This window comes from Vollenhovia emeryi, unplaced genomic scaffold, assembly GCF_000949405.1.
Source record: "Vollenhovia emeryi isolate VEMERY1.0 unplaced genomic scaffold, V.emery_V1.0 DF939190.1, whole genome shotgun sequence".
In the NCBI taxonomy this organism is placed as follows: Eukaryota; Metazoa; Arthropoda; class Insecta; order Hymenoptera; family Formicidae; genus Vollenhovia; species Vollenhovia emeryi.
In genome coordinates, this window is record NW_011967176.1 from 197,436 (window position 1) to 219,259 (window position 21,824).

The 21,824-nt window shown below is 40.7% G+C and overlaps 2 protein-coding genes across 13 annotated transcripts; both read left to right on the forward strand.

Annotated features, from left to right (window-relative positions):
- On the forward strand, positions 1-4,155 carry LOC105562325 (DNA repair protein complementing XP-C cells homolog). 3 transcript variants are annotated; one of them, XM_012013068.1, is made up of 6 exons: positions 6-401; positions 461-2,127; positions 2,250-2,455; positions 2,703-2,967; positions 3,064-3,232; positions 3,448-4,155. In XM_012013068.1, exons 2-6 carry the CDS (start codon positions 475-477, stop codon positions 3,801-3,803), a joined length of 2,649 nt encoding a protein of 882 aa, XP_011868458.1. In that variant the 5' UTR covers positions 6-401; positions 461-474; the 3' UTR covers positions 3,804-4,155. The 3 variants fall into 3 exon arrangements, with proteins under 3 accessions (XP_011868459.1, XP_011868458.1, XP_011868457.1); XM_012013067.1 differs by having other exon boundaries at positions 6-2,127; XM_012013069.1 differs by lacking the exon at positions 3,448-4,155 and having other exon boundaries at positions 1-2,127; positions 3,071-3,149.
- A 3,015-nt stretch (positions 4,156-7,170) lies between these two features.
- LOC105562326 (protein FAM188B2) lies at positions 7,171-20,321 on the forward strand. Of its 10 annotated transcripts, XM_012013072.1 has the most exons (13): positions 7,171-7,546; positions 7,911-8,030; positions 9,368-10,294; positions 11,381-11,924; positions 16,092-16,177; positions 16,323-16,540; positions 17,242-17,449; positions 17,870-17,935; positions 18,191-18,261; positions 18,383-18,533; positions 18,783-18,982; positions 19,325-19,474; positions 19,744-20,321. In XM_012013072.1, the coding sequence occupies exons 4-13, from the start codon at positions 11,801-11,803 to the stop codon at positions 19,790-19,792; spliced, it is 1,323 nt and encodes a 440-aa protein (XP_011868462.1). In that variant the 5' UTR covers positions 7,171-7,546; positions 7,911-8,030; positions 9,368-10,294; positions 11,381-11,800; the 3' UTR covers positions 19,793-20,321. The 10 variants fall into 10 exon arrangements, with proteins under 10 accessions (XP_011868462.1, XP_011868464.1, XP_011868463.1 ...); XM_012013074.1 differs by lacking the exon at positions 7,911-8,030; XM_012013073.1 differs by lacking the exons at positions 7,171-7,546; positions 7,911-8,030 and having other exon boundaries at positions 9,286-9,522; positions 9,921-10,294.
- The last annotated feature ends 1,503 nt before the right edge of the window (positions 20,322-21,824 follow it).

Below are 21,824 nucleotides of genomic sequence, written 5' to 3' on the forward strand. Positions count from 1 at the left end.
CTCTGATCCTCCAATTTTTTCATTTCGTTCTCTGTACAGAATAAATTTATATACACGCATTATTGACACAAATCCTACTTTAATAATTTATATTGTAAAAATCGCATTTTAATCCATTGCTTGGGTCAGAATGTCATCTCGAGCTGAACTGTGAAACGAAACGCTCGCGCGCTACACTCGCCATTATCGGTAAGCCAGCAGGCTTGTGTATCATTAGAAGATAATATAAGAACAGTCTACCTGTTTCATAACAGTGCGCTCACGCGGCTCTTGTCACGCACGTGCGGTGTCTTCTCGTGTAAATACACGTTGCGACGCGTGAGGCAAGAGCTGGTGCGGTCCTTGGCTCTTTCTTGGCCGGCAGAGAAATCAATTTAAAGGGCGGGCCCGGACCACGGCAGGTACGACAATAACGAGCGGTAACAAGTAGCGGCGGACTAACGAGGCCCGCATTTTGCAGGATAACCGGCGACTATGAACGAGTCCGACGATGACAGTTCCGACAGCAGCAACGATTTCGCCGGCATCACGCCGAAGGACGAGCTGACGGCGAGCTTCTTCACGATTAAGCCGGCGACGAGGCCGAGCCTGGTGAGGCACGGCAGCGAGGACGAGAGCAGCGACGACGAGACACTGGCGAGCGTGCCCGAGGGCAGCGACATCGAGCTGTTCTCCGAGGTGGTGAGGAACCTCGAGGCCTCGCAGAGGGCTCGCGTCGACCAGGAGGAGCCCGGGCGCGGCTCCTCCGGGAACGACAGAGCCGCCAGGGTCGAGAAGCGGGCGGGCAGCATATCCGACGAGATAAACGCCGTCTTGCTCCAAGGGGAGAGCGGCGCGCGGGCCTTCGACGAGGACGACGGGGACACGGGCGACGAGGAGGAGCCAGAGGGGGACGTCAAACGCCCTGAAGATTATGCCATACCCAAGGAGGGTGTGAGGATCACGTTGCCGGGCACGAGTGCGGTTTTCCGGAAGAGAGCGAGCGGCAAGAGGGAGTCGGATCTGGCCGCGCTTCTACGAAGGAGGTTGAAGGCCAATCAGATCGTCGTGGAGAAGGCGGGCAGACTCTGCTGGCTGGCGTACGGCTTTCACCTGAGCCGCCAGGCGTGCGATCCCGAGGTGATGGCGACGGCGGTGTCGCTCGTCTCGACCAAGAGCTATCCGAAGGACAACTTTGACCTGGAGTACCTGAAGAAGCTGACAAAGTGGTTTAAAGGTACGTTCGCGATAGAGGCCGCCGGCGACGATCAAGTCGTCATAAACAAGGAGACGCTGTTGCAGCGACTCGCGGAGAAGAGAATTTACAATTACAGGGAACTGGTGATACTGTACGTGGCGGTACTGCGCGGCATCGGCTTGCACTGCCGTTTGGTGGTGTCTCTGAATCCGCCGCTGGTGAAGGCCTGCAATGAGCTGCTGCCCAAGCCCAGCGCGGCGAAGAAAGACGGTAAAGTCAAGGAAGAGACGAAGGCGACGAGAGCCAAGGTGGCGTCCAAGGGAGGCAAGAAAAGCGCGAGATCGAAGGAAGATCTCGCGGGTAGCAGCGCGATTCGGAACGACGAGGCCGCGCGAAGAAACGCTAACGCCGACGCGAAGAAAAAGGCGGCGGAGATCCTTCGCTCCAAGTACTCGTACGGCAAGAAAAGTCGGGACAAGTTGAACAGCGACGCGTCCGCGCGCGAGACCGCTTCCACGTCCACGAGGGTCGAGACGGCTTCGAGTTCGCGGAAGGCAGAGACCGGTCCGTCGCCGAGGCGTTTAAGACCTCGCGAAGCACACGGCGTTGCGTCTACCTCGGCCGAACAACGGAACGCTGCCAAGACTACGTCGGAAGACAATCGGCCTAGAGCGAGCAATTCTAAGAGGCAGTCGCGGAGTGACGGCTCAAATTCCGAGGGAGCAGAAGAACCGTCCAGCAAATCGAAGCGGAAATGCGGCAGCAGGAACAAAGTCGTCGGGTCTAAAGGAAAGAATGAGGAGGCGCAAGCGTCCACGGACGACGAAGAGACGGACAATAAGTTGAGGAAGAGACGGGACGTGTGGGCCGAGGTGTACGTGGAGTCCAAAGCGAGCTGGATTTGCGTAAACGTTATGGACGGAAATGTGGATTGCGTGGCCGAGATATATGTAAGTGACGCCTGAGAAAGTGGCGGAGAGGCCGAAGCCTGTTGCGAAACAGTTGTTTCGATAATTCCGCGCGCGAAGAAGAGATACCGGCGTAAACTCATTGTCATGTACTAACGTTTCAGAAAGCAGCAACCAAGCCAGTATTATATGTGATAGCTTACAATTCGGAAAGTTTAATAAAGGATGTCACGAGGCGCTACTGCCCGCAGTGGCTCTCTGTCACGCGCAAGCAGCGTATCGATGAGAAATGGTGGACCGAGACCCTAAGTTATTGGCAGGAAAGGGAGACGGCCATGTCTAGGCAGGAGGATGAACTGCTGCTGCAAAAGTAATCTCTCTTCTTTCCTTTCCGGTCGTACATTGTTTTTTTTTTAACTCCGTCCCGCTTATTTGAACGTAACTGCGACGAATGTCGAGAGGTGCAACTTCCCAGATAACATGCATGTCTAAAAAAACATCTTTAAGATGTCTTTAGACATACACGTCTAAGAGACATCTTAAAGACGTCTTAAAGAAGCCTTGAAGATGTCTTTTAGACAAGCATGTTATCTGGGTTGGCATTGCTGTTTTCGCAGAGAATTGGAGCAGCCGCTGCCTAAAACCGTCGGCGAGTGCAAAGGTCACCCGCTGTACGTTCTCGTCAGGCATTTACTTAAATACGAGGCCTTGTACCCGCCGGATTGCGTGCCGTTGGGACACCTGAAAACCGGCGAGGCTATTTACTCGCGGTACTGCGTGCACACGCTGTGCTCGCGGGAGACTTGGCTGAAGAAAGCCCGGGTGGTCAAACCGAAGCAGGAGCCCTACAAGATAGTTAAGGCGCTTCCCAAGTATGACAAGGTAGATCCCGCGATGCACCTGGAATTCTACTGGAAGCTACGCGGCGAGCGCCGTTTAGCCTCACTTTTGTGAAAATTGTAACGAACATTTCGGCAGCTTTCAGGCATGAGACTCAAGGACGCCGCGTTGGAGATATTCGGAGAGTGGCAGACCACAGACTACGTCCCGCCCGAGGCCAAGGACGGTGTTGTGCCTCGCAACGAGTACGGGAATGTGGATCTGTTTAAGAAATGTATGCTTCCGAAAGGCACAGTGCACATAAACCGTAAGTACAACGTATCCTCCGCACTATCAGTGGGGCATCTCCTTGACATTCGTCGCCAGCGAATTATTTCACGGCAAAACGAATGGCGGACTGTTAGAGGATTAGAGAAAAAAAATGCTGGCAGAGAACTCTACTTTATATTGCAAGATCGAGGGATTGAATGTCGCAGCGTCGCGATGCACGCCGATGCATACTCAATGAACGAATCCTTACAGTTCCAGGATTGAACCGCGTCGCGCGGAAATTGAACATAGATTGCGCGACTGCCGTGGTGGGCTTCAATTTCGGCTGCATGGGCGCCGTGCCAGCCACCGAGGGCTACGTCGTGTGCGCCGAGTACGAGGACACGCTGCGAGAGGCCTGGGAATCGGAGCAGATCGAGGCGGCTAAACGGGCCGCCGAGAAGACGAGGAAGAAGGTCTACGGCAACTGGCGGAAGCTTATCAGGGGTTTGCTCATCAGGGAGAAGCTGGCGCAGAAATATGACTTTAGGGACAAATCGAAGGCGGACCAGCCGAGCAAACGTCCGAGATCGCAGAAGGGCGCCGCGAAGAAGTCCAAGGCTCAATAGAACGCGCGCGTGTACATGTTACACTGCGTTTACGTACGCGTTAACTTGGAAGTGCGTTTTGCGTGGAATGAAGCCCACCCATTGGTGTCGAATGCCAGAAGATTTTTACAATTTACACTCGTCGTCGAAGCGGATCTCGCATCTCCCAACATTGTACAAACCTCCGTACTTGATAATATCACCTTAGTATTTATCGATTCTGCCTGTATGATTTATACGATGCTGTGAACACTCGTGCGCGAATTAAATTATTTTTGTACCATATAGCGTAGTCCGCGTGATGCTTCCCAGACTCCATTTTATGGTAAACGAGGAATGTAATACTGTACAAATATCAACATGTTTATGCCTACGTCGAGTTTTACAATGCCGTTTATTTGCACGACGGAAAAATAACCGGAGTGCTTGCCCCCCCCCCCCTCTCCCCCGTCCGCCGTGTATTGCTAATGCCGTTATTGATGTTATTTCACAATTATTTTTTACCCAACTGTTTGGTAATCTCGCTGCGATATTTGCGATGTCAATTTACATTTCGCCCGTTCATTTCCAATCTCGCGTATTGCCTTTTAATGGAACACGCGCTACGTGGATGCATTGTGTATCGATATGGCTAACCGGATTACCCGGACCTGCCGCGGGGATTTCACCCACCCGCGATTGGGCGTCTCGCTCTTTCGTTTATCCCCTGTTTCAATTTAATCCCACGTTGCTTCTTATAAAAAGAATTGCTGGACGACGTTAGGCTGGCAGACGATTTCTTCATTTAAATCCGACGTTTCCATACGGATTGCGGTCCTTTTCAAGGAATTCAACAATAATATTACGTCATTGATATTAAACTAAAAAGCACCGGGAGTTTGACATCCGTCTCGGGGCGTCGCTCGGAGAAATATTATTTTGCGATTTATTGTCCGAAATTGCGTGTCAAAAGAAAAATGTTTTTATAATTGTTTATTAAAAATAGCTCATTATTTACGAAGACAATATAGTCGGATCTTCTATTCAAGACCGTCGGGAATTTATCTAAAGATGGAACGTTTCAGTGGCTACGAAAAATGATCTTAAAATGATATTCTCGAGATAATCTTAAGACGGTCTTGCCGCATCTGCCGGCAAGTCGCCCAACAATTCTTCTTATCGCTAATCAACTACCCAGTGAGAAATGATTCGTCGATCGATGTCGAAACGATGTCGAATCGACATCGACACCGTCGAATTGACGTCGATTCGACATCATTTCGGCGTCGATCGACGAATCATTTCTCACTGGGTACCAGCGATTCGCGTTCCTTCGTTGCTGCTTCTAGTCTCGCAAAGGGCAGCGACGCAATTCCGCGAGCACTCGCGAGTCAATTTCCTCAGCCGAATATTATACCTTCATCTCGCCGCGCGTTAAGCCTCTCGGCGATATCGCGTCGATATCGCGGCGATGCAAACGAAACAGCCTGGACGCGGAAAGGACATCCGAGATCCTTCCCGGCGACCGAGGAGCCGAGGTTCGCTGCGCGCTGCACAGACCGCCGCCGGCTCGTCCCGCCCGCGCGTCTATTAGGCGCAGCCATGTTTGAATCTTTTAGACCGGCGCCTTGAATCTTTTAGAAGCCCGCCATCCCAAGCGCATTAAGGGACCCCGCGCTGTCGCTATACGGATATACCTCGATCTTATTTACGCCAGCCTCAGCCGCGTCTCATTTTCCTCGACATTTCGAAATTCTGCGCCGGAGAGACAAGATCGAGATCGCTTGCGTCTGACGTCGCGGCCGGCCGCGCGACACCAATTTCAGCTCCGCTCTTTTATCCGGCGATTGCGCGGCGGCGTCACGCCGCAAACTTGGAAATCAACGGGCTCGGCAGCTATCAATGCGAATAATTACCTGGATCTCCGAATATCTGCGCAGCCGTGCGGCCAAAAATTTGCAAGAAATGAGGGACGACGTGACTACGATCCGCTCGGCGCTCGGCACTCGCCAGCGCTGCGCGCGCAGCGAATCGCTCGCTTCGTTCGCGAAAGCGCGCGAACGGCTAGCGCGCCATATTCAAATTTCGGCAACGACGGTCTCGCGTGAAACAAGCGCCGATAAATGTAACGTTTCGACGTGAACGCGTCGTACGCTGTTATTCCTTTACTCCGCGAGTACGTGCGCGTTCGGGCGCGCAGTGAGCGTCGCGGGTGCATCGCTCTATCTTCGTTTAACGTCCGATGTGCAACGAAAAAACAGAATTGACGCTCCCGCGGCGGCCACTGCGTAAGCACACTTTAGTTTGAATTATTAGCGCGAGCTTTAATGGATCAAAGCTTACTGTAACCTACATATTTGCTTCGCTCAGAAAACAGTTAACATCAGATCCGAGTGTGGCAAATTAAATTAAAGTGAAATATTAAGAATTGAAATTCACACAGGTATACGATGTCAAATTAAGAGCAGAAAAATTAGAAAAAATACTAGCAGCGCAGTGCACTGGCTACATATTGACTAAATATTGGCCCAATATTGTATTAGAAATTTGTTGGCCAACGTTTCCCACTGTAAAGTCAATATCGGACGTGGAATAAACGCAAATATTGCACGATAGTGATTATAATAGTTTTTAATAGTAATTAGATTTATATTGGAAGGGCATTGGCTAATATTTAGCAATATAATATGAATATTGGTCTAATGTATTAGTCTAATGTATTGGCCAATGGCTTCCAGTGTAAAGTCAATATTGGCCGTGGAATAAACGCAAATATTGCACGATAGTGATTCTAATATTAGATTTATATTGGCAGGGCATTGGCTAGTATTTAGCAATATAATATGAATATTGGACTAATATATTAGCCTCATATTGATGCAATAGACCAATATTGCTGACTAGACATATATACTGGCTAAATAGCGTCCAGTATCTTACAATATTGCAACAATGTTGGGAATATTAGATTTACATTATTTCCCAATACTGCGCTAATATATTGTGCTGCCAGAAACTTGTTACATAAATCTACTGTTTCTGCTGAAGGAACTTATTGTTTATACATAAAAAAATAACAAAATTAATATGTTCAATATTGAAAGAAAACACGTGAAATTATTCGCGCTTTCGAAGAAAGAATGAATAAGTGAATTAATTTAAAAATTAGAAATACCCAGGAAGAAAATGCTGATTGTCAATATATCACAAGTAGCATTTGCGAATAACTCTTTTCCCATAGAAAAACTAAAGAAACTTTTATCTAGTAAACTGCGTTTGAGTGAAGATTTTAATATTTAACAATGTTTAGAATTGACCCGTTGCGCGATAAATATTTATTTAAAAAGACGATTCCCTCAAGCCCGCCTCAGTTCAATTTGGGAAACGCAATTCGCTGAGGCATACGTAATAGGACTGCGGGGCAACAAAGGATAACTTATGCAACTTCCATGGAAGTGTGCCAAAGACAGCGTTCTCGAGTAATTGGAGTATTTTTGCTAGATAGGCACATGCACTCTCGCCCTAGGTGGAGCTTCTATTAGCCCGGATCACGAAAGCCGACCTGGAAACTGGTTCAGCCCGGATTCAGGTTTCTTCTTTGCAATAGGACCGTTCTTTTACGGCGGAAGTGCGATAATACCTGGGCCGAAGCTGCCGTTTCGGCCTCAACATTTGTATCCCAATATCGCACAATGGAGAAATATTACGAGTCAACAGTTCCTTGCACTCGTCTGCCGTTCCAGCCAGTAAAAGTTTTGGAACAGGATGAAGGGATCAGTTATAAGGTAAAAAGTTTCCTTGACGTAAGTTGAGCTTCGTAAAGAATGAAATTTTTCATTCTTTTAACTTTGAATAGAATTTATGCGCATAAACTGCATTCAATATTTTTAACTTCTAAGAGATGTAGTGTTTTCAGAATTAGAAACTGTATTTTACAATTTGTCTGAGAATCCTTTCTTTACTTGTACGACGCGTTCCTATATAATTTATTGATTGGAGAAAAGGAAAAGTGTTGTGTAATGTTATTCTGCATACGTGATTAAAAATATAATCAAATTTGTCGAATTCTACCTTTCTTAAGCGAAGAGCTAGTTTTTAATAATTTTTTAAAAATTGGAGAAAATAGATCCATAATAATTTTTCATGTAGTATGTACAAAGGATTCTGTGATGCATCGAAGACAAAAGAAAAGACTACTAGTACTACAAAATATGGTTGCAATGGCAAATTCAACATTGCTTCGTCTGATCGAAGCATGAAGGGTACAAGGTATCAAAACTTGTAAATTTATAAAGATAGGAAATAAGTTACAATTTTTCTCTCAGGTATTACATCAATTTTGATAAAATACTTTCCAAATTAATTTCATTCTCCTCTCAAAAGTAGGCACTGTATATCTTATATTTTCTCGTCTCAAATTTTAAAAAATAGCAGAGTCGAAAAATCCAAAAATTTGTAAAAGAACCCGCTGGGGCTAAAATTGAGATTTCTAGAACGCCGTCGAATCAGTTACGGAAGACATCGCGCGTCACGATAACGAATGTCATAATTAGAGGTTCCAATGCAATGTTCTCCCTGCAAGGCTTACAAGCAGGTTCAAGTAACATTTTCACTTGGAGCTTCACGGGCTTCGGCAGCGCTGCACAATATGCGAAAGAATCATATGTTCTCTTTCATACGCTGAAAGTTTCCCCATTTTCCGAAGCGCGCGTCAACGATCGATCATCCGCGCGAGATATATGATCTTCGCCTCGCGCCTGGCGTAACCCGTGCAGAGTTGATCGATCATTAAGCTCGCCTCTCGCTCGTTCCGCTGCACTCGCACGTGTGCATGCATCGCACGGCTCCTGGTACTACGCCACACGGCTTTGGCTGTCCAATTTCATATTCGCACCGGCGTCCAGATATAGACACCGCGCATATATACGCAGGCATACGTATCGGCGCCTCGATGCATTCTCGTGTATAAAGCACGCGGGGGGTGTGCACGTCTATTTCAGAACGTGAACTTGAACTTAGAACTCGTTCGAGCGCGGACTCGCGATGGATGATCAGGAAATTGGCAATTAGAGGCGAGCAAGTAGTTTGATCCACGAGAACGACGGGGAAATCAATTTTAAGGATTCTTCGGTTTCCTTGTTACCCTCTATGCACTATGATCCGGCCGGGCGGATCGTTTAATTGAATTTTCCGATCAGGCGAAAGGTCGAGGGATGATCGAAATCTCTCGGCTCTCAATGTCACGTTATACAAGATGTATTAACGTAATTGTGCGTGATGTTTCCAGAATGAGTTTCAATGTTAAAATGTTGTGGATGATATATCAATTAAACTGCTTTTGTCACGTCTAAGCTTTCAGAGTGAATAAAATGCAACAACTAGACAAGTAAATCAATAATTTATAGACCATTTGTCTTCGTGCTAACGTTATTCTTGATATTGTTCCTCTAGACTCTATGTTACTTATCATTATCTTATTATTTTAATTCTGCGGAAGCCAAACAATAATTCTAATTAAATTTGAATATTTAATTTTGTAACAAAAATGATTTCTTCAATCTTCTAAACCTTTTACTTACGTTTCGTTGCGTACGTTTTTATTTCAGAACGATAAGACAATCTAATTATCACTTATAACGGAAACTTTAATGCAAAGGAGGATTAAATACGCGCATTATGCGTTAGGCGTATATGGAGCGGAAGAATCGTATAAGGAAATACGCACACCATTCTAGTTAGTTACAAATAGTTCTTCTCGAAGGTAACTGTTGCTTATAATCAAGCGGCTTTCTTCTGCGTGCGATGAAAAATTGCAAAGAAGTTAGAAAAAAATCTTACCGAGTCTCGCTGATAGAATCGAAACGGAGCTATTGAAACTTAAATACCGGAGTTGTAATCTTTGTTAAATTTTTTTATCAATATTTTTCTTATGTTCTTTCCCTAATGTATTAGCACAAATTATATTTTAATAATAATTTATCGCGATATTTTGGAACAAATTAAAACGATATAATTTCTTGCGTAGATATTTTAATAAATGCTTAGTTGGCAAGATGTAATTAGAGACTGTAATCACCTTATTTTGCGACACTGTAATTAATGGAATAATTTATGGAACATTGCCACAATAATCGAGCAGCAATACCTTTCCCATTCCAGCCCGGAAAAATGTCTGAGGTATCCCGAGTTTCTTTTTCACGTCGCTATTTGATTAAAGTTATTTCCGAGCGCAACTTCATTTCCGATTGTCTGTAAGGCCGGCACGAGAACAGCACGGAACGCATGCAAAGATGCGCAGCTCCGATAGATCTATAAGATAAGACGATTCGTACTCCGCACATCTGTGTCGAATACAATAGCTTGGATATAGAGTAGGTGTGGGCCAGGTGCTACGCAGGTATAAAAGCGTGTTTCGGGCACGTCGAAGCTGTCAGTACGCGTATAACAATTAGACGAAGAATTTCCTCTAACCGCGTTCCACCCAGTACAGCCCATCTCGTTGCTATCTATTAGATTATATTTTTAATAGATTGGTACATACAGAAATACTGGTTTTTGCTTGGTTTAAACTTTTGGTACATTAAAAGATTTGAGAGATTTAAATCTCCTTAACCGCCGATTAATCTCTTTTCAAAAACTTCAGTATTCAAACAATCTAAGGCTCGATCGCTACATAATCCAAAATTTATCAAACTCGTAAACTAATCGAACGTTCAGAAAACAATCTAAATTTGTAATATAACAGAATATTATAGACACGTGAGAAGGGAATTGGACATGAATGACTCGATCGGAAACTACTATCAAAATAATAGCCCGTGAAAATGCATAGCTTTTAGATCGAAAGTTTTTAATGGTGATTAACAAGCATGATATGTAAGACGAGTCGTTGCCACAATTTAATCGACAAAATTGTTGTGTTCCCTTTTTGACCCACCCTGTGTAGGGTGCTTGCGCGGCGTGGCAAGCTGAGTCAGCTTGGGGGTGTTAGTTAGGGTTATTATTTCTCGCCGCATGTCTGACGGCAGCCTGTCAGTTATCGCAAGTCAATGAAAGTACAAACAGCATCGTTACCTTCGCGGCACGTTCGTGGTACTTGATTAGTGTGATTAGACGAAATATTTGAAATGTACTAAACGTATGAACAAGTGTCCAATGCATAAACGTAATTTTAATTTGTTACGATATAAACTACAGCTGTATTCTGAAAAAAACCTGTTCATAAAATACACGCACATACAAACGAACGCGTACGTAAATAATATTTTATTGTAACGCGCTTAAATTAAAAGTAAAAAGATATAAAATACACCAAGTATTTTAATTAGAACGCTTAAAATTATTACAACGGGCAAGCGAGGTTTCTTTTTCTAAATAATTATACAAATTAATCGTGAAATAACCGAAGAATACTAATTACAAAATCAAATAAAATACAACAATCAATGACTGTTAAAAAAATAATAAATTTGTGGGGAAATTAGCTTTAAAATTCAGCTGTTCTGCGAAAAAGTATCAAAACGCAAATCGTTAATATCTTAAAGATTGCTGAGTGTACGTAGAATTTCGTGTACTTCAACTTTTAAGCGCGAACGTTAAAGCCTAACATTGATTATCAGGGAACCACCGGGAGAAATTGCAGGCAAGGCACGTTATTTTTCTTGCATTCCGTCTTCGGCGCGCAAAATGAGAAAACGTGAAATAACCGCGGCGAGCGAATCGACGCGTTTTTGCGGAAGTCATGCCGGTTAAGGAACAAACGCTGAATGGGAACGAATGGAATTTTTATGGGCCGTCGAGCTGTGTCAGGCTGTGGATCTTAAATCTGACGCATGAAGCGAAAGATGTAATGTCTTCCAACACGAAAGAAACGTGTCGTTGAACGAGTTCAACATGTGATTGGTTGACATAAAAAATAATTGCGATGGTGTCCAGCGGCGATCTGCCTGTGTACTGGTGGCTTGAAGTTATTTAAACTGTAAGTCGCGCAACGTGTGAATTTAAGTCTTGAATACAAGTAGAAAAAGTGAGCTTCAGAAATGGCTGAACCCGACGTGACGGATGAGAAAGAGGCCACTGTGGCGAACGCGGCGTCCACCTGCGATAAGCGACATTGCAAGGAAATGCGGAAGGAAAAGCTACCCCCATATCTTCGGGACAGAGGTACGAGATCTTTAAGTATTAGAAAAAATTACTTAAGTTACAAACAAATAATTATTTATTTATCGTATACTGCAATTGCTTCGAATTTTATGATACACCGTACGCGATTGTATTCTAAATCATATATTTAATGATGATTTAGAGGCTCCCTTGAATATAATTAAAAAAAACAATAAGAAAGGTAATAGAATCTCAGCGAGAAATAACTCGTCGATCGACGTTAATTTTGGCAGGTTATTTCTCGTTGGAACGCGCGTTAATTAATGCGCAAATAACTTTAATTGCAAATCAGTGAGTCATATAAGTGAATACAGGCGTACGCTTCGATCCTTTTTCGGACTCTTATCAGCGCAGGGATAAATGGAATTCAAAATAAAACGTAGTTATTGGTTAAAAGATTACATTAAAAATACATAGAAAATAAATTAAATTAGAAAGTGAAACACAGTTGCTAATTAAAAAGTAATAAAATATAAATAAAAAACTAGAAGGTAAATACTTTCTTATTATTGCTTTGGATTATATAGTTAAGTATGTTTATTCAATGAATTATTAGGAAATAAATTAGTAAATTAGTAACAAAAAATACAATTATTTTAATGAAGTAAGTTTCTTTTCTATTGGAGTGTCTACTCTTTTCCCTGTAGTCAAAGAAACGAGAAACGACACAGCATCATATTGTAAGAACTAATTATAAGTTGTATAATTATTCTGAGAATATTTTGTTTTAATTATATTATTAATTTAAATTACAAAAATTAGGTTGTAATGCTTCTACTTTCTAGGTACTTTTTAGTATCTAATATATACAATGTTGTAGGTGGTTAATTTCCTATATGTGTGTGCAAAGAGATTTAAGTTTCAAAGTGATCTTCCGAATAGTAAATCCATATTCTGCGCTAAATTAAATTATTAATCGACTACAGCAACTTTCTCTTTTCATTATTTTTGCAATAACCCTCATTTGTGCAAACCAATCATGAACTTAAACGCGAAATATGAAAGGAGAGCAGTGGTTGCTTCATTAACCAAGTATTGCCAGCGCATTTTTCGTACAGTAAATATTTTCTCGACTATAAGTAATATTAATGTATACTAAGCGAAATTTATGTATGTTTATTTTCAATTACAAGTATTGGGCTACCTACGTCTTGCTCAGACCTACATGGCTTCTCTCGGATCGTTTGTTGGTTGGTTTTACTTAGGGATCTTATTTAACTCTATTATTTATGTGAATCAAGCGAATATATGCATATTCGCTGTTAAATTTATTCTTTTTGTCTTCGCAAATACATTAAAAGCATAATTTTTGTTGTTCTATACGAAGTTATTTGCAAACAGGATGTGAAGTAGATTATTTACAATTGTGGAGAATTTTACTTGCGGATAATAAATTATATTATCACATTTTGCATTTTTCACTATATATTAATGTAAAATATAAATCTTATTACACTTTATAATAATTTTATAAGAAAATCTATTGCAGCCAAAAAACAATAAAAAATCTAGCAATCTCAGGAGAATATTTATTATCATAAGCTCAGGGATCTGAATGGTTTTGATGAAGATTTTCATTAACATTGTTTTTAATTTAATTTACCTCGAAAGTTTTATCCAAATATAACATATATCTTAGTTCCAACTTTGGCGCTTCCTTTAAGTAAGCAAACTTGTTTGCCTCGTTAAGATAATAGAACGCAAGGTAAGGATATAATCAGACATAATTCTATGGAGCGTACAAGCGTGTACACTGCAGGAGCATAAACGGTCGAATAGATCGATAGGTATGCCTTCTCTCGACAGGCGCCTCGCAAATGTAAATTAGGGGCGCGATATATCGGGGTGTGCAATCGCCAAATGCAGATGGCCGTTCCGGCGCGAATTCGTAATCCGATATTTTGATTGCACGCGAACACGCGATCGCTTTCGAGCTGCGAGGTAGTCGAAAGGCCGTGCCGAACAATACAATACATCTTCGGTATCTGAAAACGACCGATTGTGGCAGCTTCTGTTGCTGTCCTCGCCACCCTTCTCTCAATCAGATTACGCTTTTACGACGCTTACCGATGAAATAGGGACAATAAAATCAGGAAATTGTTTCGTATCGTGTATACAAGCAGAGAAGAAATCTTGTTTTATTAATACTGCTTCGAGAATTTCAACTTTTTTTTAATATAATATAAAAATAAGTTACAATGATATTTTAATCGATTCAAACTAGCAACGTAATTGCCAATAGCTTATTTAATCGTTAAATAACAGAAATATCAAGAAGAATTAAAAATGTAGATAAAAATAAAAATATGAGGCAGAACAGAAATTTGAATTCTCAGCGTGTAATTTTCCGGCAAAATGTGGAAATATAAAATAATTAATAATTTTTACCATGAACTCGTGTAAGTTCTTAAAATATAAAATTTTATAAATTACTTTTATTTCAGGGATTGTTAGAACCGAAATTCGCAAAATCGTAATAAATTTCAGTCCTATTTCTCCTCTTATATGTATATTATATACACGAATATTAAAACAGCAATTATGCCTTTATTTCAACTACTATTTCAAGCTTTATCTTAAAAGCATTAAATACAGTGAATGTAGTTAATTTGACTGAAAACCTTGTACGATTAACATTCACACACATTCCCGTATTAGTTTTCTGTCAGACCCGTCAAGGTCCTGCTATAACAATCGATCAGCTCGTCCAAACTGTTTCCGAGAAAACAAGAACCTTGCCCCCAAATTTGCCCCATCTTACTCCTGTATGTTCCCCGCAGTTATGTTCGACGTACACGCAAGCGGCGAGAGGTCTAAAGACCCGAAGCACATCTATTGCGTATATAAACAGTATCGCGTTAAACTTCGTCGTCCCCTAAAGCACTCGCCGACGGAAACACGGGAAACACAGAAACTTGGATAACTTCAGCCACTGTTACATCCAGCCACGTGCAACGGCGTAGCTAATGTTTTAATTATCCCTCGTTGAACCGAACAGAAAAAACTTTAAATGATCCTTCAACCTTTACCACAATCTCGATCTCATCCTTTATCTGTATAAACTTCGTGATGCTCAACAAGATATTGTAGAACATGACATATAAATTTAGCATGCTTGATTCAACGCTACAGAAATAAAAATTCTATAATGCTTTCTTTCTTTTAAATAATTTTATGATGTTTAGACTTTTCTTATTTCTTTCCTCCTTATGCACCTCTCATTCTCTCTTTTCTACTTTTATATTTCTACGTATATTTCTGTACCTTTTTTTAGTTTCTCACTTTTCTAATCTTATCCTCGTTTCTTTTCATTCCACATTTTAATTACCATTCTGTTCACCTCTCTTTTCTACTTTCTTCTACTTTTTTCTTCCCCCTTTGCCGTTACCTTCTTTCTGTTAGTAGTTTTCTTTTCTCGCGGTGATAGATCTCGGGGTAATTTACTTACGCCAGTGACCGTGTTCACACTCAAGTTCCAGCTTGGAGTGCGGCGTGGCAAATAGACATTAGTAGGGCATGTCTATCGTTCCGAGCTGCCGTATTTCTTTTTGGACGTTCGAATTGACACCTTCCGTGCACGAACGGTTTGAACGCCCCGACGCGACGGGTATTTCGCGAAATGCTTGCACGCATAAGCGTCGCGTATCAGATCCTATATAAAGGAAGTGCGGATTCCGGCACGATCTCAATTGATATCCGATATTCCACCGGCGCGGTGCCTCTGGGTGACAACTGGCTGTGGAAGCCACCCGAGAATTATCCTCGTCGATGAGACCGTTTCTTGCATTTCAATACTCGCGCTGCGTATATTGAAGCACGGTCGTACCGTTAAACGATAAATTGAAGATTATGATAAACGAAATTATATAATTATTTATTGCGAAGAAATATTTAAATTAACTTTTGTGCGTATAATACACACTGGAATTTTTGCTACACACGCATGCAATATAATATTGTAAAGTAACCGCAGCTGATTACCATCGATACTTAACATCACGTTAAAAAATTAAACATACTTCGAAGATGTTATTGTCAACTCGAGCAGCCCGGTATGCTGCTCTCATGGCCGAACCCGACGAGCTCTATCCAGGTGCAAAAGGGCATTTAGTTTTAAACTCTGTTCTATTTCGTGAAAAAACTAATCTATTTTGGATTGTGTTTCAGAGAGGATACTCTACCCACGTAACACGAGAGCCCTTCCAAAAACGCCCGTGATCGGCGGGCAACCCATCGAAGAAGAAACGTGCATGGTAATTTTAGAGTGCACGAATTTTATTATAAATATATGTATATAATGAAGAAATTTGTGCGAATTTTACGTATAAAAATAGTTTGAAAACTTGTGCTTAATTTATAAAAATTAATTATCGTATTAATGACTTCGTATCGTTACAGGCTTTGAGAACGTTGGTCTTCGGTTCCTGCGCGAGTCCACCTAAGGTCGAGTGGGCGAGGACCGGGCTGACCTTACGACCGTACGGACAAAGCTTAGCATTCGGGTTGAGAACGCCCAGAAATACAACAAGAAGCCTCGTCACTGCAGTGCAAGCTATTATGCTGAAGCACTTTTTGTTCAAGTGCGACAGGCAGGATCTACGTGTAAATCCCGAAACGTAAGTACCTGTTATTTGAACAGCACATAGATATATATATTTCATTGCCGTACATGCAGTCGAAGTCTTTGACGATTAGAGAATGTGGCAACTAATAATGAATATCAAGTAATTAATAGCAATATTTATTATTGCAAAATATGCGTACTACTATAAAAAGTTTAACAATTGATAGTTTAATGCAACAGTTATTACAATATTCATATTTTTATAATAATTATGTGTATCGTTAGCTCTATATAATTTATATATTACAATAATTTTATATTAAACCTGACCGTCAAGTAATTGAAAAATAATGAATATCAAGTAATTAATAGCAATAGCATTTATTATTGCAAAATATGCGTACTACTATAAAAAGTTTAACAATTGATAGTTTAATGCAACAATTATTACAATATTCATATTTTTATAATAATTATTATATGTGTATCGTTAGCTATATAATTTATATATTACAATAATTTTATATTAAACCTGACCGTCAAGTAATTTTTTAATATATTCTAAGTATTCCAAGTATGCTTATAAGTCTAGTCCAATTACGAAGAAAAATTTACATATCTTAGAACAGCACATTAGTAAAATAATCAACATTTTAATAATATTATATTATTTATATTAATTGTACTTATCTTAATTACGGAATTATTACAGAATCGTAACTTGAGCATAAAGAAAATTTCTTTTGATTACAGCTTGCTGAAACCTTCATACGATCGACAGATCGAAGTGTTAACTTGTGCAATATCGGAGATTATCTGGCGTTGTGCAGGTGGTTTCTCCGTATCCACATGTCCAAACGTGGTCAGCAACATCGTGCCAAAGGCCATCGTAGTTCTGCCGCAGGATACGCCGTATCTTCAGCACAGTGTGCAATATTTTCAAGATGGATTAACAGAAACGGTATGTCTCCCTTTTCGTAATTTTATCCGCCAGTAAGTTAAATAGATATTTAAAAGAATTGCCTCTTAACATTTCAACAGTTTAAATATTTTTCTTCATTATCCGTATATTATATAAACCGTAAGTCTATGCGAAATTAACATTCTCGCGCGCGTTTAGCGAAACAATTTAGTTATGCACTAATGCATCCACTCTATTTCTATCACATTAACGAGTAGCGAGGTGAAATCCAGCTTTCTCGTTTAATTAATTTACGACGAAACAGAATATGTCTCGAATTATAGCGTTGCTATTTTGCCAAGTGTGTTAGAGTGCAGTCTCAAGATTGCGTGATATATCTCTGTCCTATGGTTGACAGTCCATTTTCTACGACGTTATCAGATTCAAGTGCACTCCCTGAAAGGTTGCTTTATACTCTAGCTACACCTTTTCGAGTTCAATTCCTTGGAGGATCTTGAGATATTTGTCAAGAGGTACTTGTACCTGGTAAGTATTTACGTAAGGAAACTAAAATACTTGATGGATTGAATGTCAAACATTACAGATATTATCAGACATTATTTAAGCGACGGAATTTCATATAGTTTCTGTATTAAATTCAAATCTTGATTGCTCGTTGTCATTGTTATAAAATTATATAGTTTCTTCTCCACACAAAGTCAATAAAATATCAAATTATCTTACACAAACTCACACTTTTAAGGTTTTGTCACGCGTAATCTTCATTTTTTATACCTTCAGTTTCATGACGAGGGCGGACCTGGCGCAAAGTTACTTTTATACAGCGCAGTACTTTCAAGAGGCCTCTCAAAGTAAGACCTATCTTTTGGATTTTTCTCATTCTATTTCGAATTGGAGATGAAAAAGGATTGTCTCAGCCGGACAATCAGCTGCAAGTTATAATATTCTGATTTATATATTTTTATGTTTCAGGGTGCGAAATGATATAGAAGATCCAAAGGCATCGATCCTCGGCGGCTGTTCGGAAGAAGGCCCAATCAGTATTACCATCTTCGTTTTAACCGGTCGTGCTTCACCGCATCTTCACAACGGAGTGCTTCATGTTGGCGACGAAAATACATACGTAAGTCTATATTAATTTGGTTCTTTACAAATTTATGTTTTTACAACTACGTTTCTTTACAATATATGTGTCTACTGTAGCTTCTATGGATCATATCGAAATTAGTACGAAATTTCTGCACATAATGTAGATTACTTGCACGATATATATCCTGGTCGAATCAAGTTTTTTAATATAATATATAAATATAATTTTTAAAAAACGACTATTCATTTAAATGCTAATTCAATGTAATTAATTCAAAATAAGGCTGTGCCGCACTGGGGCGTCCTTATGAGGAGCGAAGTGGGGTTCTTAGTACACGAAGGTGATAGCAATATAAGCAAACAGCCGGGTTCTCGATTGAAAACACCCAGTCTACCGATATGGGTGACTCTTTGTCTCGGCCATCACGGTGTGGTTTTCAACACGAATCGAGAATTGCTGAGGAATTATCATGCGGAACGACGGTATAGATCATGCAATTTTACGTATTACTCGTTCTTTTTATTAATCTTATTTATGTTTTAATGTTATAGTAATAATTTATTTATTTATTAATACAATTGCCACGACAGCACTAGCTATATTTTATATCCCTGTGCGACATACATATAATAATTCCTGTACGAAGAATAGATAATCAGATATACAATTTATAAATGAAAGAAAGAGCCGTCGTGTTGATTATATGCATTTCGAAAATGTGTGTAAACCTAGCTCATTCTTAACTTCTACATACAAACACATAAATAGCGTCTGACTTTATAGCAGTCTCAAGGAAATATCGCTCATTCTGAATATGTTAAAAGATTCGAGGTTCAATATTTCACCTGCGGTGGCAGTCACGCTACGTTGACGGTGGATACCAGGGCAAACGAGGCTTCCGGAGGATCAGATGCTGCAACAATGGAAACCGGGGATATCGCCGCGACACCGTTAGAGAAACTTATTCGATCCAAGTTAGTATTATTTGAAAAGTGATACAACAATATAATACACGCCACAGTGTATAATTTTACCTAAATATCAACGTTACGGTTCGCATTACGGTCTTACAAAAATTTCACGAATAACTTTATAGGCAGGCCCGTACTCGATTACTCGAACAGTTCAATTTGAAAATTATACTTCTTTCATTAATTTTGCACTCCATACGCTCGATACGAAATACGATAGTTCAATTTGAAAAGTCCACTTACTTCTTCCGTTAATTTTAAAAGCTTTTTAGTGCAGGGAAAAGATCTAAGATCGCTATTGTCTTCTCGATTACAAAATGATCATGCGATATCTGCGAGATTGCTCGAGCGTTACCGTAAACAGCGCAAGAATTCAAGGTATCACCTCTTCCACTTATTGTTCCACGCTGCACCAAAGGTGGCAGGATGCTCTCATACAATGGAACGGAACGCCGGTGATGTGAGGGATACGAAAGGATGACGACCAGACCCGCTCTTCCGTGTTAAGCCGTGTGTCCGTGATTCCGCGTGATGCTAATCGATCGGCGCTTATCGATCGCTATGTATGCTTATCCCAGTAGGGCCCAAAAAGCCTTTAATTGTCGTTACAAGTCCACGTAGAAATTACATGTGTCGCAATATCAGATGTTTCATAATATTTAACGTGACAAAATTCTTCCGACGCTTTCTAGACAGTGTAGCAGGCATTTGTACGATGGCCAGGAAGCTCTGTTATTTCGTGAAATATTTCAATTGTCAATAAATGGCTGTGTTAATGTACCATTATCTTATGTAAACTGTGTATTGTAAGATAAAAAAATACATTCTGTAATTGTTACCTTTAATATCATACTTGTCTGTCGTACTGTCGTTAAATATTTTGCCAATTCTTTTAGGAAAATTACATCTTTACTTTGAAGAGGTCCAATTTTATATTTTACAAAAATATATATATAATCATAAATGCGTATATACGGAACGAATATACAAATTTAAACGATCTACGTTCATTATTAAATCATTCTTAGAAAAATCGTATACCTCGGATATACAGTTCAGTCGATGATAAACAAACTCTTATCGAAGCTACCACGCGATCGCGTGGGAAACGATACGATGCCTTCTTTGACTCATGTGCATACAATATCGCGATGCGCTTATGACGGCTGGAAGGATTACAGCTGATTTTATTTTATTGAGATCGATACTGTTACTAATTGTGTTAAAATTTTTTCTTTTCGGAAAACGTCAAGATTTTCAACGCAGTAAGTACAATTATTTTATCAATATACTGCTTAAAATTATTAACACAAATAATTAAAAAAATATATAATTAAAAATATGTAACATGCAACGTTATTTTTTAAACATCGTTGGATAGCAATAAAGTCACCAAGAACAATGAAGATATTTTCAACAATCAACTAGAATGACTAAAGTTTCGTAAAAGTGGAATTAAAAGCGACCATGAATCTCCATTTGTGTTCTAATGGCCAGGCGTTTGAGGACTTTTATAATAATTGAGCACTTTCGAAAATATCCGATAAATTGCATGTCTCGATTGTGTCGGCCGGTGGACGCACCGTTAGATAGTCATTCTGCGTAAATCACGGACAATAGCAGAAACTGGTTCAAAGTGGAAAGGACTTGAGACGGGCCTATGTTTATTAACTGCAAGAACCGTGCATAATAAAAGTCATTTTTCCCATGGGGGGGGGGGGGGTACGAGGAGGGGCGAGGAGGTACGCCCGCAATTTCACAGACCGATGATCCGCGAGGGACGTCGTCGCGATGCCATAAGCGAATCGCGACGCCTGCAACGCGGTTCTCGTTCCACTTGCCCTCGGCGACTTCTCACGACATTAAGTCGCGAACCGCCAAGGGGAACGTGATTCGCTACGCGAATTGCCGAAAAAAATTGCGCGCTTATGCAATTGTTCTTGATTATGTGTATTCGTTACTCGTTATTACAGCTTGCTGTACTAACAATCTCATATTCGTTACGTGATTAGATAGAGCTAAGAAGATAAAAGGAGACATTGATATTATAACGTCGCGCCAGAGAATCCCAATTGAAATTATTATTTATAAAGTGCCGCTGAGTTTTTGTTAGCTGCAGCTGCGATTAATTCATATTTTTCACGGAAAATGTATCAAAATGATTGCTGTTACTAAGATGTGAGGCTATATTTTATCTATATCCTATTATACTATGAAATACCGCAAATTCTATCTGCTCTCTTTCCTCACAGCATAGATAAATTGTCACTTTAAGGCCCGGTTTCACCAACGTTGTTTAACTTTAAGCTTAGCTTAATTCGTTCTTTGTCTCTTTCTAAAGTAACAGTTGAAA